Consider the following 20,858-nt stretch of genomic DNA (forward strand, 5'->3'; position numbering starts at 1 on the left):
GTTCTACATTGCAACATGTATTCCTCGTAGTATTTCTTATATTTCTATATTTGATACACTTATTTTTATATAAGGTCCCACAGTTAAATAAAACTCCTGAGAAACTTCAGGCTTTTATTTGAACATCCCTGACATATTTTTTAAGGATGTATAGGCTATGTACTTAAACAATGCTAGCATGTTGACATTGTTATTATAGATTAATATTACTATTAAAAAGATCTACAATTTCTGCGTAAAAAGAATTCGCTAGTGCCAATAGTTACCGAGTTATTTGCAAAAAACTGTTTTTCTGTTTTTTGCCAATAACTTCCAAACGGATGGACGTAGAGGGACGTATGTACGCTCATTTTGTAGGGGACGACGAGATCTACAATTCGTATATAATAGTTTTGCGCTAGCATCAATAGTTTACGAGTAAATTGCAAAAAACAGTTTTTCGTTTTTCGTCAATAACTCCCGAACGGATGGACGTAGAGGGACGTATGTACGCTCATTTTGTAGGGGACGACGAGATCTACAATTCGTATATAATAGTTTTGCGCTAGCATCAATAGTTTACGAGTAAATTGCAAAAAACAGTTTTTCGTTTTTCGTCAATAACTCCCGAACGGATGGACGTAGAGGGACGTATGTACGCTCATTTTGTAGGGGACGACGAGATCTACAATTCGTATATAATAGTTTTGCGCTAGCATCAATAGTTTACGAGTAAATTGCAAAAAACAGTTTTTCGTTTTTCGTCAATAACTCCCGAACGGATGGACGTAGAGGGACGTATGTACGCTCATTTTGTAGGGGACGACGAGATCTACAATTCGTATATAATAGTTTTGCGCTAGCATCAATAGTTTACGAGTAAATTGCAAAAAACAGTTTTTCGTTTTTCGTCAATAACTCCCGAACGGATGGACGTAGAGGGACGTATGTACGCTCATTTTGTAGGGGACGACGAGATCTACAAGTTCTGTGCAAAAAGAATTCGCTAGTGCCAATAGTTACCGAGTTATTTGCAAAAAACGAAAAACAGTTTTTTGCAAATTACTCGTAAACTATTGATGCTAGCGAGAAACTGTTATATAGAGATTGTAGATCTCGTCGTCTTCTATAAAATGATCCCATACACGACTCTCTAAGTTCATCCGTTTCGAAGTTATTGACGAAAAACGAAATTTATTGTCAAAAGTTCGCTGGATTCGACGGTCGAATTTCGTCATTGCCAATAAAATGCCAATTAACTGCACTTAACTCGTTAAATACTGGAGTTAGAAGACAAATGTATAGAATCTTTCTTGTAGAGGATGTCAGTGCCTAAAATTTCTATATGGAAAGCTTTTTGCCAGCGTCAATAATTAATTGAATATTTCCTTCTATACTTTTTAGCACGTATCTATTTATTATTAGCATTGTTCTTCCGACGTCTGATTTCTTTTTACTTTTGGGATTGGCTGTATAGCCAATACATCCTTAAGAGAGATTTATTGACGACGATGTCGTGGAATAATGGTAAAAGTAGCCTTCAGAAAGATATTGATGTCTTGGCTCTCGATGAACCGATTTGGACGTATTACCGGTTAAATTAAAGCTGAAAGATCAGAGAACAATTTTCTTTCTATCTGATTGTGATATTTACCCCCATTTTTACGCTGTACGCGTTTAATTTTTTAAAACCGGGTCATTATTAGAAGCCGTGGTATTTAAATTTCTGTTTGTCCTTTAGGAGTACTTTACTGGCGGTCGACAATGTCGACATAGTTCGACCAACTTCCAGTAGTAGCGCATGTTACTCAAATTCATCGAAATATCCTATAAAGAATTGTTTATATTTTTAAAAGTGCGATAGATACCGTGATTAAGCACGAATTTACTTATTCTCTGAGTTGTTAGCTTTAATGTGAATCTTAAAGGGCGCAAATTGATTCATCGGAGGGCTTGTACTTTCGTTTGAAATAAGTGATCGTTCCACTTTGCAAGGAGACGGATTTTAACGTTTCTGCCGTTTGAATGGTGTATACGAGAACAAACGGTGATCGTTCTTCGCATATTTTATTGTTATAAATCAACATTATTACATTAACAATGAACGACGATCCTAAAGAAGTGCTTGCTCTCCTAAACTCCTTGGGTTTCGTTGGGATCACCGCGCAACAACTTAAAGATTTCATGAAAGGTATTGTAAACAATTTTTCGTTCTTCAAATATTTTCTGCGTATCGTTCATAACATCGTAATACGCGCGAACTTATGTATATTTTTTTTCGACGCAAGACTTGAAGTTGTACAGAAAAGTAAAAGATCGTGAGAGGCAGCAAAGAAAGGAAGAGATAAGGAGAAGGATAATAGATAAGCAGAGGAACGTGATCAGAGAAATTCTCACAGAACAAAAGACAGAGTTTCGTTCGATCGAAAATACATTTTCTACTAATTCTTCCAGTTCCTATATTGACACGTCTTTTGTAAAGGTGAGAGTGAAATGTATGTCGAGCGACAAGGAGAACATAAATTCTGCGAATTCTGAAGAGAACTATGAAAACGCGAGGAGCAATGTGGACATGATACAATTGAAGTCGAAGCCCAAAAGAGCTCAAGATCATTACAGTATTAAATCCAGCAGCGTTTCCTGTGACAATGAAGATGAAAAGCTTTGTTTGAACAGTAGAAATAAATGTGGGAGTCTCTCGAAGAAGAATGTTCATATAGAGAAACAGAGTAGGACGAAACTTGAACACGACGATGTATCAGATACTTTACCAAAATCAAATACCTTGCACTCTGCACGACCTATGAGTGCTCCAAACATATTGGAACACCGAGAGTGCGTTGCGAGTAGCCAAACGAAAAGCACATCGTCTACGAGGAATACAAAGTCTTGTAAGATTCTCACATATTTAACTTTACGCATACATGGATTTTACTCTCTCGTTACTGTGTACAGTTATTAGACCTTGGAGGCTACAACCAGAGGTTCAAAAGAATTTAAGTGCGAGAAAATCTGATCCTGTTACTCTCTATCAGAGGTATCAACAGGAATGGAAGCAAATGTCTTTTCCTGGAGAAGCCAAGCACTCGAGCATAAGATGGGCAATTCGTGAGAAAATGTTAGGCACGGATCCCCATCCAATGGTAAGGACGTTTTATAGTTAGAAATTAGCATTTAATTCTTTTTATAATATTTAAACTTTCAGCCTCTTCCAAAGAAGTCTGTTAGTATGCCGACGTTGAAGAGGAAATGACCAAGGTTCGAGATAGAATTGGATTTTACCTAGGATGAAACTGGGACACATAATTATGTTGAGCTGTTACAAGGAGAATCTGTTTAACGTTGTAATAAATAAATGTAATTTGATATATAATAAACGGATATTTAATTCTTTCCCTAATTACTGATTCAGCTTCTTTGTTGACATTAATTTACGACTGTCTGGCCTGTGATATTGAAACAGTATTTTCTCTTCGATTAAGCGCGCAGCTCTTTCGGTCAGAACTAAAGTGTCATGTTTCAACATACTGTAGACATTCAATCCTAAAAAGAGAAATGAGAATTGTACGAAATATAAAAGATAATTAGAATTATGATAACTTACCATACGCCGGCATTAAATTTACATGCTTGATCGTATCTGTAGCTTCGGCAATATTTATAGGCATCATATCTTCGGTATCAACAAATAACACGGAGGGACCCCATTTTCTTTCATCTATTAGTTCTTCTATATACGATCTTTCTTTTGTCGGGATCTCTAGATCTTTAACAATGTACATATCGTCTTGGGCTAATTTCACAGACAGCGTGGATGTAAGCCCAGCGATTCTGGTAAAAAAGGGTAGCATGTAGAAATGGGTCGTAGGAGATCTGGGACCATGAATGACACCGCCTCCTCTCCACAGTGGAGAACGTATGCTGCCGTGACGTGCACGGCCTGTTCCCTTCTGAGGCCACGGTTTCCTACCACCGCCTCTTACCTCTGCACGTGTTTTCGTATGTGCATAACACTGAAACAAAAAATTAATTCATGCCGTTAACAAATTACGATGTTACGAATTGATCGAGACGATTGATACGTACCACCCAACGATACATCCTTTGCCATTGCACATTTTGATGAATTATATCTATCCTTGGAGCTGCTCCATAAACAGTGGGATGTAGTTGTACGAGTCCTAATTTTTTACTCTGAACGGTGTCCAAGTTCTCCAGCCATACTTCTCGCGGCTTTTGGTAGAGGAATTTTTCGTCGTCGAAATTCTTCTTAGAAATAATCGGATCAATTTGCTCTGTAATCTGTTCCTCGATTTGCTCTGTACCTTGCTGAGGAATTTGTTCACTGGATTTCGTGCAGTACGTCAATGCTTGATACGAGCACGTGTGCACTTTCGTGATAATGTTTCTGAGCGTCAGCATTTTTACGCGATAGTTCAATTCAGTTCAATTGTTGCATTCACGTGGTGATCATTGTGGATCATTAATTGTTACGAGAAAAACCGTGTCAGATTCAGATCCTTGCAAGAAAAAGCTGGGGGCAGCACTAGTATGAGGAACACGCAAAACCCGAGCAGATGAGCAGTGAGCACTCTCGTTTCCTCTCTGATCTTATATAGATAAAAACGTCAACGTCGGACGATGTAATATTTTGATCTCGTAAAACCACGCCGGTGAACGTTGTTGAATTTTTACGTTTAGTTAAGAAGGAACTTAAATTAAAGGCGTAACAATGACGGCGTTCGAAGGTAAGCATATTTTACTAAATACATTAACGATTTAATAATTAAGACAAGGAAAACTGTAGCTAAAAATGTTCGACGAAATGATCACAACTGTGCATATGTCAATATCTTATTTTAGAAATGGGTGTTTTACCCGAAATCGGGAAAGCCGTCGATGAAATGGAGTGGACGTGAGTAAACCGGAATTCCGCGATATGCAGTACACAAAACGTCAGGTACTATTGAAATATTTTAGATTGCCAACTGATGTCCAAGCAGAGGCGATCCCACTGATTTTGGGTGGCGGAGATGTCTTGATGGCTGCAGAGACTGGCAGTGGGAAGACAGGCGCTTTTTGCCTGCCAGTTCTGCAAATTGTATGGGAAACCTTGAAAGATCTCGAGTCTGGTAAAACAGGCAATGCTCCCAAGACTCAGGCTCAACATTGTTAGTATCTCTTTCCTTCCTTCCCTACTTATATTATCTGTGTTCAGTTTTCAAAGAACTCTTAATTCTTTGCAGCTAAGCATTGGTCGCTGAGTTTATTTGACAGAGGCAGAGCACTGGCTGTAACTCCTGATGGTCTAAGGTGCCAAAGTCGTGAGCAAAAGGAATGGCATGGCTGTAGGGCAAACAAGGGGATCCAAGGGAAAGAGAAATACTTCTTTGAAGCTATAGTAACTGACGAGGGATTATGTCGCGTGGGCTGGTCCACGTCTCAAGTATTTAATAAAAATTGTAATCACTTCTTCGTATCGTAAAAATATAATACAGTAGCTTTTATTTGATAAAACAGGCCGTGTTGGACTTAGGAACGGATAAATTTGGGTTTGGCTTCGGTGGCACTGGTAAAAAATCGAATGCCAAACAGTTCGACAGTTATGGAGAGGCATTTGGAATGCACGATGTAATTGGATGCCTCTTAGACTTGTCAAAGGGTGAAATCAGATTCACTAAAAACGGTGTAGATCTAGGTGTGGCATTCACCCTAAATGCTCAACAGAAATCGCAAACATTTTATCCAGCCGTGGTATTGAAAAATGCGGAAATGTCGTTCAACTTCGGTGCACAACCATTTAAATATCCACCGCCGAGCGACTACGTAGCCGTCGCGTCGGCCCCTAAGGAAGTCGTGAGAGAAAACCCCATAAATAGTAATCAGGGTCAGAGTAGAGATGATGGAAAGCCAAAATGCAATGCCCCTCAAGCTATAATAATCGAGCCTTCTAGAGAACTCGCTGAACAAACATACAGTCAAATTCAGAAGGTAAGGAATCAGCGATCGAGATCATTTTATCAGATATATTAAATACTGGTGTTTTGGTATAGTTCAAAAAACATTTGAAAGATCCCACGATCAAGGATCTATTAGTAATTGGTGGTGTCAGCGTGAAGGATCAAATTGCTGCGTTAAATTCCGGTGTGGACATAGTGGTCGGAACGCCTGGTCGTTTAGAAGACTTGATACAAGGCGGATACTTGGCTCTGACTCATTGCAGGTATTATAAAATTCATCGATATACACTCGTAGATATTATACTATGATTTTCTCGCAGGTTCTTTATCTTGGACGAAGCTGATGGTCTGTTGAAACAGGGATACACGCAATTGATCGAACGTTTGCATCAACAAATACCAAAGATCACGTCGGATGGAAAAAGATTGCAAATGATCGTTTGTTCGGCAACGTTACACGCGTTTGAAGTCAAAAAGATGGCTGTAAGAATTAAGGGTCTTTCTGCGAAATATAAATGATGTGGTGCGTGGAATGACGCTTTATTTTGCGTAGGAACGTTTGATGCATTTTCCAACGTGGGTAGATTTGAAGGGTGAAGACGCTGTGCCTGAAACGGTGCACCACGTCGTCGTGATGATAGACCCGCAGCAGGACAAGTCTTGGCACAATCTGAGACACCACATCGAGACCGATGGCGTCCATAGTAGAGATAACGTGAGACCCGGGAGTAATAATCCTGGTACGTTCGGCGTTGGACCGTTCATAATATTTTTGTACGTCTTAATTGTGCGATTAAATGTATTCTACAGAAACCCTTTCGGAGGCTGTGAAAATCCTAAAAGCCGAATATTGTATTCGCGCTATCAAGGAGCACAACATGGACAGAGCTATAATTTTCTGCAGAACTAAATTAGATTGCGACAATCTGGAACGATATTTGAAACAATCTGATGGCAAGCAATTTTCTTGCGTGTGTCTGCACGGCGACCGCAAACCTGCGGAACGTAAATCTAACTTGGAGAAATTCAAACGAGCAGACGTCAAGTTCTTGATCTGTACCGACGTCGCGGCCAGAGGTTTAGACATTAGCGGATTGCCTTTCAGTACGTGTCCTCTATTTCATTCTGAACGGTTCACGCGGATTTATTAATCAAACGATCGTTTTGTCAGTGATCAATATAACACTGCCCGACGAGAAATCGAATTACGTTCATCGCATCGGTAGAGTGGGTCGAGCCGAACGAATGGGTCTGGCCATTTCGTTGGTCAGTAAAGTTCCTGAGAAAGTGTGGTATCACGGTGAATGGTGTACCTCCCGTGGAAGGAACTGTTCCAATACCAATCTCACCGACAAGGGCGGATGTTGCATTTGGTACAACGAGCCGAACGTGAGTTTCACGAAATCTGACTACTTGTTCCTTCCACGTTAACGATCACGTTTCTTGCCAGTATCTAGCTGACATCGAGGATCACTTGAACATTACAATTCAGCAAGTGGACCCGGACATGAAAGTGCCGATGAACGACTTTGACGGGAAAGTTGTGTACGGAGAAAAGAAAGCGGCGATGGGTAAGTATGTTTCGTCGGGAATCAGGTGAACCCATCTGATCGTAATGATTCGTAGGCTCGAACTATCAGAATCATAGCGAGGAAATGATGCCTTTCGTGAACGTGTTATCGTTGTTGGAATCGAATACGCAACTCCTGTACTTGAAGAGGCACATTGCCAAAGCGGTGAAGTGAACCGTCTTCAGCCGTAGGATTTTGACTTTACCCCGTCTCCAAGTGACTCGCTGCACGATGCTCGAACGATTCCTTAATATTTATAAATATACCGTACTTTCGAGTGTATAAATTTGTTACAAGTAATAAAACATTTTGCCTTCGCGAAACATGTCGTCTGATTCTATGGAACCATCTCCGATAGATTTTGTTCGAAAAAGAAAACGTGTGACTCAGATAGCATTTGTATATGTGTATATAAGACATACGGTAAGTGTTTATTGTATCTTTATAATTCTTCATAATTGTACCATCGCTATTTTAGTTACACAAATGTATAATACAGTGGGCCTTGCTGTGGTTGTTGATTTTGTAATTTTCACAATATATCTTTGTTTCTTTTTTACTTCCCATTTCTTGTCTTGTATATGTGCATGTGCGCGGCACATGCGCGCGTCTTTTGTGATTCACTTTTCTTTTTTGTATAGTATATATAATATATCGTATATTATATACTCTTAGAACTTACTAAATGACCTCTGTTTAATTACACATAATAATTTATACACATTTCTCGAAATCAATGGTAAACGACTAAAGTTATACAGTATACAAATCATACTGCTCTCCTCTTCTGCATTCGGATATAGCGTACGTGTCCTCCCTTTCATTATATCTCATCTTCTCAAACACGGCACATGATCCACGCGCGACACGCGCCGTGGCACGCGCTGTACCATGTACGTAACGCGTGTCTGGTTCACGCGAGCGAACGAGACGCACGTATATCTTTACGCTCGTAGATGGTCTCTCCTTTATTTATTCTCTTCGCGCAGTCAGTACAACACGAGTCGAACCCTTCCTTTTTACTCGCTATATAATAATTTAATTGATTAATCAGCATAGATTCATGAAAACATCTTTTTTTTTTGTTTACTCTCCATATTCAGACAGTCATCACAGAATGAGAATGAAATATCTTTTTTTTTATCTTCTTGTAATTTAAAAACACATTTACAGTCGTTCGAGTTATTCTCTCTCTCGGTCTCTTCTCTGCTCAACGCACACTCTAGTTTCGCCACGCACGCGGTATCGCATTCGATCGCATTAACTCAATGAATTATATTTATAATAATATATATATAATATATATAACATATATATAATATATATATTTATTTATGTATTTATATGCATATCAGTTTATCATATATACCTACATGTCCACCCCACGATTCTTACTTAAATAGCATCGACAACTAAACGAGCCGGGCGATCAATACCGGTTCGCGTATTTTATATAGTAACCATATCTTTTCATTTGATTGCATCTCACGCAATATGTATCAGCTTGTTAATTTCTCTTTTTTTCCCATTTTCCACCGATGCGATTTTATTTTTATTGTGCAGTCCCATCATCGTGAAAACTCGATTAAGTCTAGACGGTTTATTTTGAAACAGAAAATTCCTCGTACTCGTTTTCACGTGGTCTTTTTTTTTTCATTTAGTAACACGGAGAGAGAGAGAAAATCATGGGGTAGACAACATTGAATTTCATTTTTCCTAACGAGTTTCACCTGTTCAATTACTCATTTACACCACGCACATCTTTCTTCTTCACTTTTGTCCGTCTGTAGTTTTCGTACGTGTACAATCAACGCTCATTACGAACGTTACGGTCCCTCCTTTCGCTCTCGAGTTTCGCGCATCGAATTCATCTTCCTTAAATTTTTTGTTTCTTTATTTTCTGTCAGCTAAACATACTTCTAAGAGACACGCAACAACGAATTCATTAAGAATTAGGGAGAAAACACGGGTTTTGTTTCTTGGGGGCGGGGGAACGTACTTATTGACGAGTCGGTAGCTCTCCTCTTTCTCTTCTTCCTCCGTCGCAATTAGTCTCCCCGTACACGCGCGTTCTTCCGCGCGGATATACATGCACACGATCGAGGGACCCGGTCGCCCTTCCCGTTCACCGCTAGGACCGACGTGATTACCAATAAAACGTTCGAATGTTCCCCGGTCTCCAAGGTTCGAACACCATCGAAGAAGTATTCGGTATCTATTTTTCTCGTTTCCCGGATCCTAGCGAGCAAGATGACGAAGACTAGAAAAAAAGTTCGATTCTCGGACAACATCGACGATCGATCCACCGTACACATATATTTCCATAGAAATTAGTTTTATAGAATAACGTGGCGACAGTCGAGAACATCGTTCGCTCTGTTCTCCTCTCGACTGTTCGTTCAACGAATATAGGATAGTTGCCGCGCTCGAGGCACAAGTAGCTTCTTTCTCTTGTCTTTCACGCACCCGCTTCATTATTTCTCTTTACCTAATGAGACCTCGGGTCCAAGTGGTCTTACGTCGAGATCCGGCGATCGAACGAACGAGGAATCAATGGATGAACGGGCTCTCGTCGACGGTAAGATCACTTCGACGCGGTCCTCCGAGAGTTCTATTGAAGCAGTCTCGATTTTCCGATCAAGTACGAAGTAATCAACGAAACGGTTTGAGAGAACTGTAGAAAGGCACGATCCACGATCGGGAAACGTTTTGGAATCATGATAGAGAACGGTCGTCGAGATTTTTCTAGATAGAGCTCGATGGAACGTGTTCTTTTCACTGCGCGGAACAAGTAGACTGTGGATGTTCGCGTGCTTAAATGATCAAGAAATATCCGGAATGCGCGTGAACATAAAAGGTACCCGAGGTGAACTGCGAACGCGGAGAAATGAATTTGCACGTAGAAAACATCCGCAGGCCAGCGAAAAGAGATTTGGAAAATTTACTCGTTCTACGCTCCGCGACTCCGATCGACGAAACACTCGTCAATTGTGTCGCGGTGACGATCAGCGAAAATGTTCAAAGAACTTTCCGAGGCGAGTAGCAGCCTGACGCAATCGATTAACACTACGTTGCCAACGAAGACGTTGAAGAGTCGAAAGAAAGAGAAACAATGATGCACGCGACGCGTCGCCTCGACATATCCGGTTCCGGAGCGAATGCGATTTAGCAAGAATCGAAAGAAGTATATGTAGCACCTTCACGATGGAAAACGCATCGGCGTCGTTTAACCGAATCTCAAACGATTTAGCCTGTTGACTTTCCGCTGCATTCGCGTATGCGTCATCGATTTAATTCCAACTTTCAAAACGATTATCCAGCCTCCGTATGCACGTACGCAGATGTGCACGTCGTTCGCGAGCCGACCTTCGTCTTGTATCAAGACTTTTGAAAACTGTCTCTCACTGAATCGTACCGGAACCGCGATCTGACGAACGATCATAAGATTTTTCTTTGACGAGAGAAGGTTAGGTGTGTTCAGGGCGGATCGCGGTCGTTCAGTGAGACACAGTTGATTCTCCCCCGAATATATATCCTCTCAACAATGATTACAGCAGTAATCGCTGATCACAATAATAATGACAATATATAATAACGACGATGAGAATGAGACGATGAGCGTGATACGACGATGATGATAATAATAATAATAATATAAACTACACGATCCGTTTCAATAAAATCTGACTAAGTAAGTGGTAAAGACAATTTTCTTTTTAACAGTGTAACGATAAGACGATCACAATAAATGACTCTGTACTCTCAACGTAAACGCGTATGTATCTATCTACGAGCAGACGTGGCCTCGTTAGAAACGTGTAACCGATCGGGCCGTAATTTCACATTCCTGAACGAACAAGCATTCGATTATTAATTAATCAACGATACTTGCCGGCAATGCTGTGACTCGTTTCCAACCTTACCCACTCGTCTACTTTGACTTTCGCTTCTTAAGGCAATGCTCTCGACCACAGTCCGCGAATGAGATTGCACGAATGGGATGACAGAACAAAGAGCAACGTGTTCCGTAGAAAAGTAGACTCGACACTAGGGGAGTCTTGAGACGTTTTAAAAAAAAAAGTCTTGACTACCATCGAGAGATTTAAATGCATTCGCACAATTCCGAATCGGCTTCGTCGAAGCATCGATACGTCATTGTCTTCTGTCCTAGTCGTATTTACAAATGATAATAATCACTTGCACCGGTCGTTTTTCACGCGTACACGGTTATAGTACACTCGCTGCGCCCGGTACATTGTACGTAGAGTAAAAGAAACGAAAACTTGTGCGATCGGCGTATGTATACACGTATAATCACTATCTACGCATGTATGTATATCTGGCCACGTGTAATGGTCGTTTAATTCGATACTTCTCTTCATTTTATTTGTCTCTCACTTGCGTACGCGCGCACAACAGTCAATTATAAATTACATTTACGGATTTCGTTCACATCCAACGAGCAGTAAACAGTAGATATAATATATCTCTTCCTTTGCGTGCGTTTTTATTGCATCGCGACCAACCGAGGCGGACGTCGATCCTTTCTCTACTACCCCGTCCGACGTGGCGAGCGCTTGAAATCAGAACGAACGCGTTTTTAAAAAAAAATCGTATACGACGAGGAAAAAAAAAGAATACTCGCAACGATGCTAATTACGCGATACCCGTTCATACACGCATGTACACGCACGCACACGCACACACACACACAGACGCGCGCGCACGAAACGACGATTCGCGTCTCTTTGTGCTGGGTGAACATTAAAAGTTTCACGGAAGTTTGTTTCATCGACAGGTAATTATTTATGTTTTATGCTTTATGTATATTCGTATAGACGCACAGGTTCCCTTATTTTTTTATATATTCCCTTTCGCTCCCTCGCATCCTTGCCACCGCACTCCTACATCCGTCATCAAGTTTTACAGTAAAAATAACACTTCGTAAAGTTATAAATACCGTTTACAAACTATGGCTTGTCGGTTTATGTATTAGTGCGATAGGTATACATATAATATGTATGTAGACACGGGCCCGTACATTGATATTACACGAGAGTACATTTACGAGGGTGTGGGCTCGTCAGCATTTACGGAGCAACCGTTATGCAATGTCCGGAATTTCTATCCTCATCGTTTCAACGGCCACAGTGTTTCAAACGTGATTAAACGGGAACACCGTTCGAGCGGGTCAAAAGAGAGATAGATATGAAATTATCCCATGCATCGCCGAGCGCGAGAGGATTCGTACCGGAGAAGAGACGAAGACAACGATACATTGGGCCGTCCGGAAAATTTGTGCCGTTGTGAAAAACTGAATTAACCCGAGGATCGAAAGCGCCTCGGCCGACCCAATGTACTTTCGCAAGGGTGCAGCGAGACAACGAAAGGTGTATATAAAGAAAAGAAGAAATAAAAAAAGATTGTTGCAGCTATTCGGATTCTTCTGTTCGGTTTACTAGGGAACGATTACTGAGTTTCGATTAGAAAAGTATCGGATTGGAACAAGACGATAATAAGGATAGCAAGACCGGATGCCCGAATATATTTAACGTCGCGCCGCTGTAAACCACCGGGACGTGGCTTATTTACTCGTACTTCTTATTTTTAATCAGTTTAATTCGACGTTAAACTCTGACGTTACCTATTATAAAAGTATTAGACGTTACACACATCAGTAACCCGCAGTTTAATCCAGGTGCAGGAGGGTGTACGCACGCGGGGTGAACTGCCACGGGGACGAGAGGATACCCGTTCCGAGACGAATCTCCTCTTCTTCTTCTTTTTTTAGTGGCTACGTTATATATCAATTCACCAGTTTATGCATTTATAATAGAACGCACGTGTACGCACGTGCGAGATAATAGCTGCAATGCGCGTACCTCCGAAGCGGTTCGCACACGCGTACAAAACACCCCTCTCGTTTCTTTGGGTTCAAGTATGAAATTGAGAGAGAGAGAAATAAAAAAAAAAACAGGAGAAGTGTAAAGAAGTGAAAGTAAAGTAAGTAGTAAAGACAAGAGAGTCGAGATTTTAAAGAAAACGATAGGATGCTTACCATATACAGGGTGTCCAAATAGTAACAGTTACGTGAGATAAGAAATTCGCACATCGCACTTTGGTTCAGGAGGCTCGTTCGTTTATCCTAAGAAATGTTCCGACGACGACGACGACTGATCGTATCGTGATCCGGATGCACCGACCGAGATTTCACACGCGTTCACCTTCGCACACTCCACGGGACACGAAGCATTTCGTCACTCGAGAAACTTAGACGCGGGACTCTTTTTCACCTGTTACGAACTCGAACGAACGAGCAGCGTGTACATCGGTACCTCTCTGTGTGTCCGTAACGTTTTACTTTGATTGTTGTAAACATCGGAGCCCTGATGCCATGGTCGAAAGTGTACGTGCAAAACGATGAATTTCTCTTCGACCGTGGCACGTTGCTCCCTCCCTCCCCCTCTCTCTTTCGCTGCTGCTCACTCTCCCCCTCTCTCTCTCTCTCTCTCTCTCTCTCTCCCTTTTACCCTCCTCTCCCTTTTGCGTACGTTTAGGAATTTACATGTAGACACTAGGCTACAATGACGATGATACATGTGCCCTAAGTACACGAATTAAAGTATAGCTTTAATGGAAATCAGTAAAAACGATATCAGTGAGGAATCTCGATTCGTTAGGAAACGCACATAAAAACATGAACTCGTGGACGGTCACCCTGTACATATTTGATACATAGTTTATATAATTAAAACGCTCTTCGAAATACTGTAAAATCTCACAAAATACTCTTCATTGTAAAAAGGTGCGGCTGAGTCTTCTACGGGTCGGGCCAATGCGATTTAAAAAGTTTCGAGATTCGGAAGTTCGAAAATAATTCATTTTACCAATAAACGTCGGAGAGATCGTGTATAATAATTAAATCGTTTCCCCCCCTTTTTCCACTTTCTTCCTTCAAGGGGCAGAGAAAAAGAAAAATAGAGATTCGGAACATGAGTAAAGAAACGTCAGATAACGATAAGGATTCTTTTTCGTCGGAGAAAATTACCTAAGTCTTAGGAAATGTTCTTAACGCTAAAATCTGAACGTGATACAATAACGCGACGAGTGTGCCGGACGAAAGAGCCGTTACACGATCGCCGTCATGTGTCACATCGTAACACCGGCCCACGTATTTTTCTTTCTTCTTTTTCCCTTTGAAACATTCGTACGTCTCTTACTCTCGTCCACATACGCGCGCATCCACCCGCTCCACATTCTCTCTCTCTCCCTCCCTCTCCCTGTCTCCTTTCCTCCCTCTTATCAACGAATTGATGCGTAATAAGAATAAAATTAACGAGGTAATAGTTAAAATTGCACGTGTTTTTTTTTCCCTAGTAACGAATATTATTTTCATCCTCCCTCAACCCCCTCCCCCTCCTCCTCCCGTCCCCACGAAAATCGCGACGTTCAGCACACTCTCGATGAAACCTAAAAGAGGAGTCGAGTTATCGAAAATGCCCGATGCTCTGTTTTATTTCTTTTCATCATCTCCGTCGAAACGATTGTTTGGAGTAAGGATGCGCGAGGGCATAATTTGCTTGTACACCAATGAGATAGTAAGCGATTCTGTGCAAAAAAGAGAACCACGATATTATTCCCCTCTGTTGCGAGACAGATTTAATCCGTATTTAGGTAACCAACCCACCCACCCGCTCCGTGATCAGCTTCTCCTTTGGAACGTTCCCCTGTCGAAGCAGAAGAAGAACTCGCGGCTCGCGACGGTCGTTGATCATGCGTACACGCGCGATTCTTCGACGCGCTTCAACATCTTGCAACTTGATTTAAAACGGCATCAGAGACATACGCGAAGAAGAGTCTCTACGCGCCGATGTTTTATACTTGCCGTACGTTCGCGATACTTGTTACGGATCGCCCGCCGCGGTACGACCGGCTCTTGCTCGACTCGCGTTCAGCTCGACGCGGAGCACTATCGTGATTTTTATACGGATAGATGACAGGACATGCCGGCAGGAACGAAGTCACAAGAGCTCGTACTGGCGCAAATGCATCCGCTGGATGATGTCCCGACAATCGTTAAACACTCTCTTGATATTCTCCGTATCGACGGCGCATGTGAAGTGCGGATAACAATAGTGCTTGCCGTCACCGCTCGCTGTGCTTATACGCTGCGAACAATCCGAAAAACGAACTTTTGTACAGCTGTCGCTGGGAAGATCGGACTTCGAAGGACCTTCGTACGGGAGAGCTCGTACGACGGCCCTGGCGGAGAGCGGTTTGCCGCTGTCTACGAGATACTTACAAGAAATTCGTCTCTAATGAAGTACTTGGCCCTCATAACGTCAGGAGGTTCCGAAGGATCCGCCACGATACCCGGCTCAACCGGTGTTTGATATCGTGCGAACTCTGGAAAATAGTCTTCTAATTTGTGCTTCCCTGCTTTCACCTTTTCCGCCAATAGATCCTGTTTATTTAAAAATAATATTACGGAAATTGTGCGGAGCCACCTGGAACAGAAACGGGACGCCGAGGGTGAACAACGCACACTGCCGATCTCGGTCGACGCTGAGCGACGTCGAGAACGAGTTAGATCGTACCGATTGTTCCAGATGCTTTTGAAGAGGTCTAAACTTTCTCTGAGTCTCAACTTCGTCGGATCCTCCCTGAGTACCATGTTATAACTACTACATGCGGTTACGAATATGATTGCCGTTACATCGTTAAAGCACTGTATCCACTTTCTCCTCTCGTCACGTTGACCACCGACGTCGAACATACTGTAAAAAAAGAGACGAGCACCGCTGCCGTTGTAATATTTCTGGACGGAAATTCGATACTTAATTTTATGCAACGCCGAGCGGCGCCGAGTAAAAAGAAATAATCTTTATCAATGAACTATCGTAATGGGAGTTGAGAGAAGAATTTTTTTTTTGCCACGGTTAATTCAGAGCGATTTATACCAAGAAATTGTTCGGAAATTAAACTCTAGCGGGATAAAATTCCATGCGAGACCCGATAAAGACTCCGCCGGCGTGAAACACACGGGATCCCGAGCGAGGGGGGCGAAGCGGGGGACCAAGGCAAAAAGGGGAAATATTATAAAGTTGCGGAGGCGTTAACGCGGCTAACGGATTTCGCTCCGCGCGTATAGCACCTGAGAGTCTATAGCTGTAATGTACACGCCGGGATGAGATGCGCGTCGGTGTGGTTCGCGTTATATTTACCGCCGGCCGATGTTACTGTAATACGTCGTCTATATATAGTTAGACGACGACGCTGGAGTAAAACCGAGTAAAGCTATCGGCGATGACTTACTGAAAGTTTACTTTGTCGACTTGAAACTGCGTTTCGAAGATACCGGATGTGAGGACTCGACACCTGAGGATGTCCTGAAACAGATCAATTCGCCGCTCGGTCAAAAACTCCCGTCTCCTCTGCGAGGTCGGGCAGCATTTTTCTAAGCGGCCCGACTACGCTCTCGCGTCGACAATTACCTGCTCCGTGGGGGTGTAATCTGGTTGTTTAACAATGGCTACCTTATCTAGAAAACTGCAACAGAAAAACGAGAAAGGTGATTACGCGCGTGACGTAGAGATCTCTGAAACGGATCACCGTTCGACAATGCCGTAACGATCGATCCTCGCCATTCAAGATATCGTCGCTGCGAGATACACTGGCGGCGTGCGTCCACGATCCCGCTCCCAATTTGCGTGCACGCGATTCCAGATGGTAGCCAGTGGATCTTGAAACGAATCGGGGTATCGAGAAATGCTGGCGATAAGATAATGAGCGACCGAAGGGAGGAAGTGGCTGAAGCGAAAGGGTGGAGAGACCAACGAAGGGAGTGAAATTCTCTTCATCGCCCACGCTCGCGCGCGTCCCTCTCTCACACTCCGGTTCTCTGTCGCCGTCCCTCTCGAGAGAACCACCCCGGCCGGTGTCTAGGGTGGATAGAGCGCACGAAGAGAGAAAATCGATCCCCGTTGGTGTCCTATACTAACCCCAACTCTCGCCCTCTCGGCCTCGCCGGGTATGCCTCTCTGGCACCCAGTTTCCAATCCGGGTCATGGGTCACTGCCACCGCTGCTCCGCCATCAATCGTACGTGCAGACTTATATAGCTGCACGTACGTACACCGGAGTGTACACAGAGAGAAAGAGAGAGAGAGAGAGAGAGAGAGAGGAGCTTACAGGGGTGGGTCTTTCGCTTTGACACCACCGTGCAACCATCCACAGTCGGTTGACGATGATAATATATTTACTGACGGACACACGGCCGCCCGGATGTCAAATAGCAACGATGCTTTTTTTCTCGAGCACTCGAGTAGCGAAGAAACGTTCCTACGACGAGTCAATCCTGTTATAGGACATAAAGAAAGTGCTGATCGACGATCGGACGACGAACGGTAAATAGAAGAAAGAGCGTGCAACGGCAACCAAAATCAACGTTCACCGGCCCCGAAATTGGCTCCTCGAGTAATTTCAGGTACCACAAATTGGTTTTCGGCAAAGTGTTTCCACCGAAGCCGTGGGACAGGAAGCTGGCCTGGCCGGTGTTTAGGCTCGCGAGGAAGGTAGGTCATGAAATTGGCGCGCTCGCACAGAAATGAGGCTATCGACCTCAGGAGAATTGAAAGAGGAAGGAGGTCGTGACCCACTGGCTGCACCAGAACGATTTTCTGGTTATCGCGGCGGTCCGACTCCGCCGACCTTGAGGTTGGCTCTGACGATGTTAATTCGAACGGGCGACGCTCTGCGGTGAACGCGACCAGCCCACGAAATCGTCGGTCCGATCGGACGGACGGGAATCGAAATATTTCGGGCGTCGCACCGACAGCGAACGCGTTCGAGAAGACGGACGTCGATGGATTTTGAACGAGGTCAGAGAGGCTGCGAAACAATGCTCGTTTCGTTGCACGAGCAATGAATTAAAGTAGACCAAATCGAATTCGCGTCGACTCCTAGCGTCAACGGAGAGATCTCTCACGGTTCGTCCAGTCCTCTCGCGATTCCTCGAAGATCTTAGAAAAACTTTGAGGTCGCATCGATTATTCGCGCGATTCTATATTTAGACACCGGCGTCGAAAGTTATTAACGAGGATAAAAAATGCTCGTTTCTATCTGACGTGCCGCGGAAGAAGATTGTTATCGACCTAAACATTCATGAACTATATGTGCCAGCATCCCAGCAGATAGACCGATCTATATATAGCGACACGTGTTTCCTTTTTTAAGGTGTGCCGTGCCGAGGTATCCCATCGTGTAATTGGCACGTTCCTCGATCCTCCCCGTGTACAGCCGCTCGTTTTCCCTCCCCCATTTTCCTCTCTCTCTCTCTCTCTCTCTCTCTCTCTCTTTATTTTTATTTTCGCCTGCATCCCGATTCGAAACAGAAACACTCGATGATACGAGATACGAGCACCACTCGACATTTCGCAAATTTAATAGAGACGCCCCGGTGCAGCGATGATAACGCGGATCACTCACGAATTTTATTGCGCGCAGCGCAACGATTGTTCAACCAGGAAATGACAATGGCTGTGGCAACAATCGATAACGAGCCCGTTGTTGCGTTAGCGATCTCTTATTCTCACCGAACAAATATTTATTCGTCGCGCACCGACTCGAATTCGAGGATATTTTAGGAGGCTTCCCGCTGGCCCATATTCCTTTTATCTCCGACGCGAGATATTATTAACTTCTCTCTTTGTTCGTTACAAAAATCGGTTGGCCGCTCGCATACGTCGCTGCTGAAATCACTTTCACGGCTCGCGTACCAGCGAGCGCGTTTAGCAAACAGCCGTGCGAAATTACAACGATCTAGCGTCGTCTCCGGATGGTCCGCGCGCGTACGCCACCACCGCCGCCGACCACCCGGTTATATCTCGGGCCGGTGTTTCCTAAAAATACGTTGTACTATTTTTGTCGAGAAGTTTCACGGTGCACGACGAGAGGAGCGGCGACCGAGAAGAAAAAAGAAGAAACTGAAAAATTCACGCGAACCGTCGGAGGTGCACCGTACTACCCGGGTCTAGCGTATTTTTAACCGAAACGAAAACTATCGCCGTGATCTTGATGCCATTTCGCCGTGAAACGTGTTTTGGCAGCGCGCTGTGATCGTACAGCAAAATAGAATAGTAGTCGGCCATTTAATATTTCCAGCGAAATAAAATACCGACCTCTCGTATCAAATTACATAATAACTGAAACGTTTCGCGTGTAACGCAACGAACGGCCGCACGGTTGATGCCGCGATCGACGCAGCGACGACGCCACGGCAATTGCACAGACCGCGGAGCCACGCCGCCGCCGCCGCCGCCGCCGCGGTCGTAGCCAAATATAAACCTAATTAAAGTGTTTGACGAATTGATAGACGACAAACGAAGTCACACGTTTCCGGTTTGTTGGCTCGACGGATAAGTTTCGCGTTTACACTCGGGATTCACGCCCGTATGCCCACGATCCAGTGCAACAACCTGTGCCTCGCCTATGTAATTTTCAAAGGGATACGGTTTAAAGTGACCCGCGCGGCGCGCTAGACCGGGATGCTCCGTAGCGGACGAGTTTTTCGCTCATTTATATAAATTTGTCGGGTCGCCGGATGTTCTCTTCGAGTTACGTCGTCGTAACGTTGGAAAGGGGACCGACGAAAATAATACACGAACGCGCTACCACTTTCCTGTTCGTCTGACGTTTCGATTAATCTGTTGCGATACGTCGATTGGCGAGGTAGTTCGCGCATACGCGAGCAACGACGTCGATCTTCGAAGAATCGTGTTTGCGACTCTTGGAACAGAGAGACCAACGCACCTTTCGGGAGGCAACGTTAAAAGTATTGATCAGAGGGTGAGATGGGAACTGAAGCCGAGGAACTGGTGCATTCTAGAGCAACTTTCGACCAGGCACCCACACACGTGGAAAAGCTCGCGTGTCAGTGAACAGCGTGAAAAAAGTTCGAGGCTGGGCCAATTCATCGAGAACCCCTAGATAAACGAGTGTCCCCTATTAAAGCGATTACCTCGTTAAGGCATTGTCTCCATTGGCATTAAATCGGTGTCACGAATATACACGCGTGCATCGTGTGTATCGCGGTCAAGAGAACGTTTCCGAAATATTGAACCTCGTAAAACAAGCATTTCTTAATCGTCGAAATTGAATGGACGCGCGAACGTCAGTGCGTTTCAGCGACGAGTCACCGGCGTTACGTTTCCTGGCACGCGGGGAACGGTTGAAAGGGTGGAATCCGCGGGCAAATCCGGTGCACTTCGCGGTCCCATTATCGTCGCATAAACGTTATCGTACGTGCTTCTTATCGTAATCGCGATATCGGCCCGGGGCGGATTTAGAAC

The 20,858-nt window shown here is 43.7% G+C and overlaps 4 protein-coding genes across 5 annotated transcripts in view; 2 read left to right on the forward strand and 2 right to left on the reverse strand.

Moving 5' to 3' along the window:
• Positions 1 to 1,566: 1,566 nt before the first annotated feature.
• Positions 1,567 to 3,356, forward strand: LOC108623735 (uncharacterized). The gene is made up of 4 exons (XM_018022467.2): positions 1,567 to 2,170; positions 2,268 to 2,870; positions 2,935 to 3,122; positions 3,185 to 3,356. Exons 1-4 carry the CDS (start codon positions 2,080 to 2,082, stop codon positions 3,230 to 3,232), a joined length of 930 nt encoding a protein of 309 aa, XP_017877956.1. The 5' UTR covers positions 1,567 to 2,079; the 3' UTR covers positions 3,233 to 3,356.
• Positions 3,313 to 4,518, reverse strand: mRpL4 (mitochondrial ribosomal protein L4). The gene is made up of 3 exons (XM_018022468.2): positions 4,066 to 4,518; positions 3,584 to 3,992; positions 3,313 to 3,522 (listed from the first exon to the last, which is right to left on the reverse strand). The coding sequence occupies exons 1-3, from the start codon at positions 4,399 to 4,401 to the stop codon at positions 3,380 to 3,382; spliced, it is 888 nt and encodes a 295-aa protein (XP_017877957.1). The 5' UTR covers positions 4,402 to 4,518; the 3' UTR covers positions 3,313 to 3,379.
• Positions 4,519 to 4,559: 41 nt separating this feature from the next.
• Ddx1 (ATP-dependent RNA helicase Ddx1) lies at positions 4,560 to 7,833 on the forward strand. The gene is made up of 12 exons (XM_018022465.2): positions 4,560 to 4,727; positions 4,843 to 4,894; positions 4,960 to 5,150; positions 5,226 to 5,425; positions 5,500 to 5,970; positions 6,033 to 6,202; positions 6,260 to 6,422; positions 6,493 to 6,679; positions 6,750 to 7,043; positions 7,111 to 7,328; positions 7,390 to 7,510; positions 7,566 to 7,833. The coding sequence occupies exons 1-12, from the start codon at positions 4,712 to 4,714 to the stop codon at positions 7,682 to 7,684; spliced, it is 2,202 nt and encodes a 733-aa protein (XP_017877954.1). The 5' UTR covers positions 4,560 to 4,711; the 3' UTR covers positions 7,685 to 7,833.
• Positions 7,834 to 8,188: 355 nt separating this feature from the next.
• Galphas (G protein alpha s subunit) overlaps positions 8,189 to 20,858 on the reverse strand; it is a 25,835-nt gene continuing 13,165 nt past the window's right edge. The window contains exons 6-11 of one of the 2 annotated variants that reach the window (XM_018022466.2): positions 17,005 to 17,059; positions 16,826 to 16,899; positions 16,108 to 16,287; positions 15,813 to 16,017; positions 15,202 to 15,678; positions 8,189 to 15,118 (exon numbers count right to left, since the gene is read on the reverse strand). In XM_018022466.2, coding sequence (XP_017877955.1) covers positions 15,532 to 15,678; positions 15,813 to 16,017; positions 16,108 to 16,287; positions 16,826 to 16,899; positions 17,005 to 17,059 — 661 coding nt within the window. In that variant the 3' untranslated portion in view covers positions 8,189 to 15,118; positions 15,202 to 15,531. Of the gene's footprint in view, positions 15,119 to 15,197; positions 15,679 to 15,812; positions 16,018 to 16,107; positions 16,288 to 16,825; positions 16,900 to 17,004; positions 17,060 to 20,858 lie in introns of both variants that reach the window. The other variant, XM_026812543.1, reaches the window with a different exon arrangement.

The sequence above is a fragment of the Ceratina calcarata genome, unplaced genomic scaffold (genome assembly GCF_001652005.2).
Source record: "Ceratina calcarata isolate Rehan_Ccalc_2016 unplaced genomic scaffold, ASM165200v1 scaffold289.2, whole genome shotgun sequence".
In the NCBI taxonomy this organism is placed as follows: Eukaryota; Metazoa; Arthropoda; class Insecta; order Hymenoptera; family Apidae; genus Ceratina; species Ceratina calcarata.

What these genes read in the sequence shown, in the direction of transcription:
- mRpL4 (XM_018022468.2), bottom strand. Translation starts at nt 4,401, where the DNA reads ATGCTGACGCTCAGAAACATTATCACGAAAGTGCACACGTGCTCGTAT. An exon ending in AAAGGATGTATCGTTGGGTG is followed by an intron (nt 3,993 to 4,065) that starts GTACGTATCAAT and finishes TTTTTGTTTCAG; the next exon opens with TGTTATGCACATACGAAAAC. An exon ending in AAATTTAATGCCGGCGTATG is followed by an intron (nt 3,523 to 3,583) that starts GTAAGTTATCAT and finishes TTCTCTTTTTAG; the next exon opens with GATTGAATGTCTACAGTATG.
- LOC108623735 (XM_018022467.2), top strand. Translation starts at nt 2,080, where the DNA reads ATGAACGACGATCCTAAAGAAGTGCTTGCTCTCCTAAACTCCTTGGGT. An exon ending in TACGAGGAATACAAAGTCTT is followed by an intron (nt 2,871 to 2,934) that starts GTAAGATTCTCA and finishes TACTGTGTACAG; the next exon opens with TTATTAGACCTTGGAGGCTA. An exon ending in GCACGGATCCCCATCCAATG is followed by an intron (nt 3,123 to 3,184) that starts GTAAGGACGTTT and finishes TTAAACTTTCAG; the next exon opens with CCTCTTCCAAAGAAGTCTGT.
- Ddx1 (XM_018022465.2), top strand. An exon ending in ACCCGGGAGTAATAATCCTG is followed by an intron (nt 6,680 to 6,749) that starts GTACGTTCGGCG and finishes TGTATTCTACAG; the next exon opens with AAACCCTTTCGGAGGCTGTG. An exon ending in AGAAAAGAAAGCGGCGATGG is followed by an intron (nt 7,511 to 7,565) that starts GTAAGTATGTTT and finishes AATGATTCGTAG; the next exon opens with GCTCGAACTATCAGAATCAT.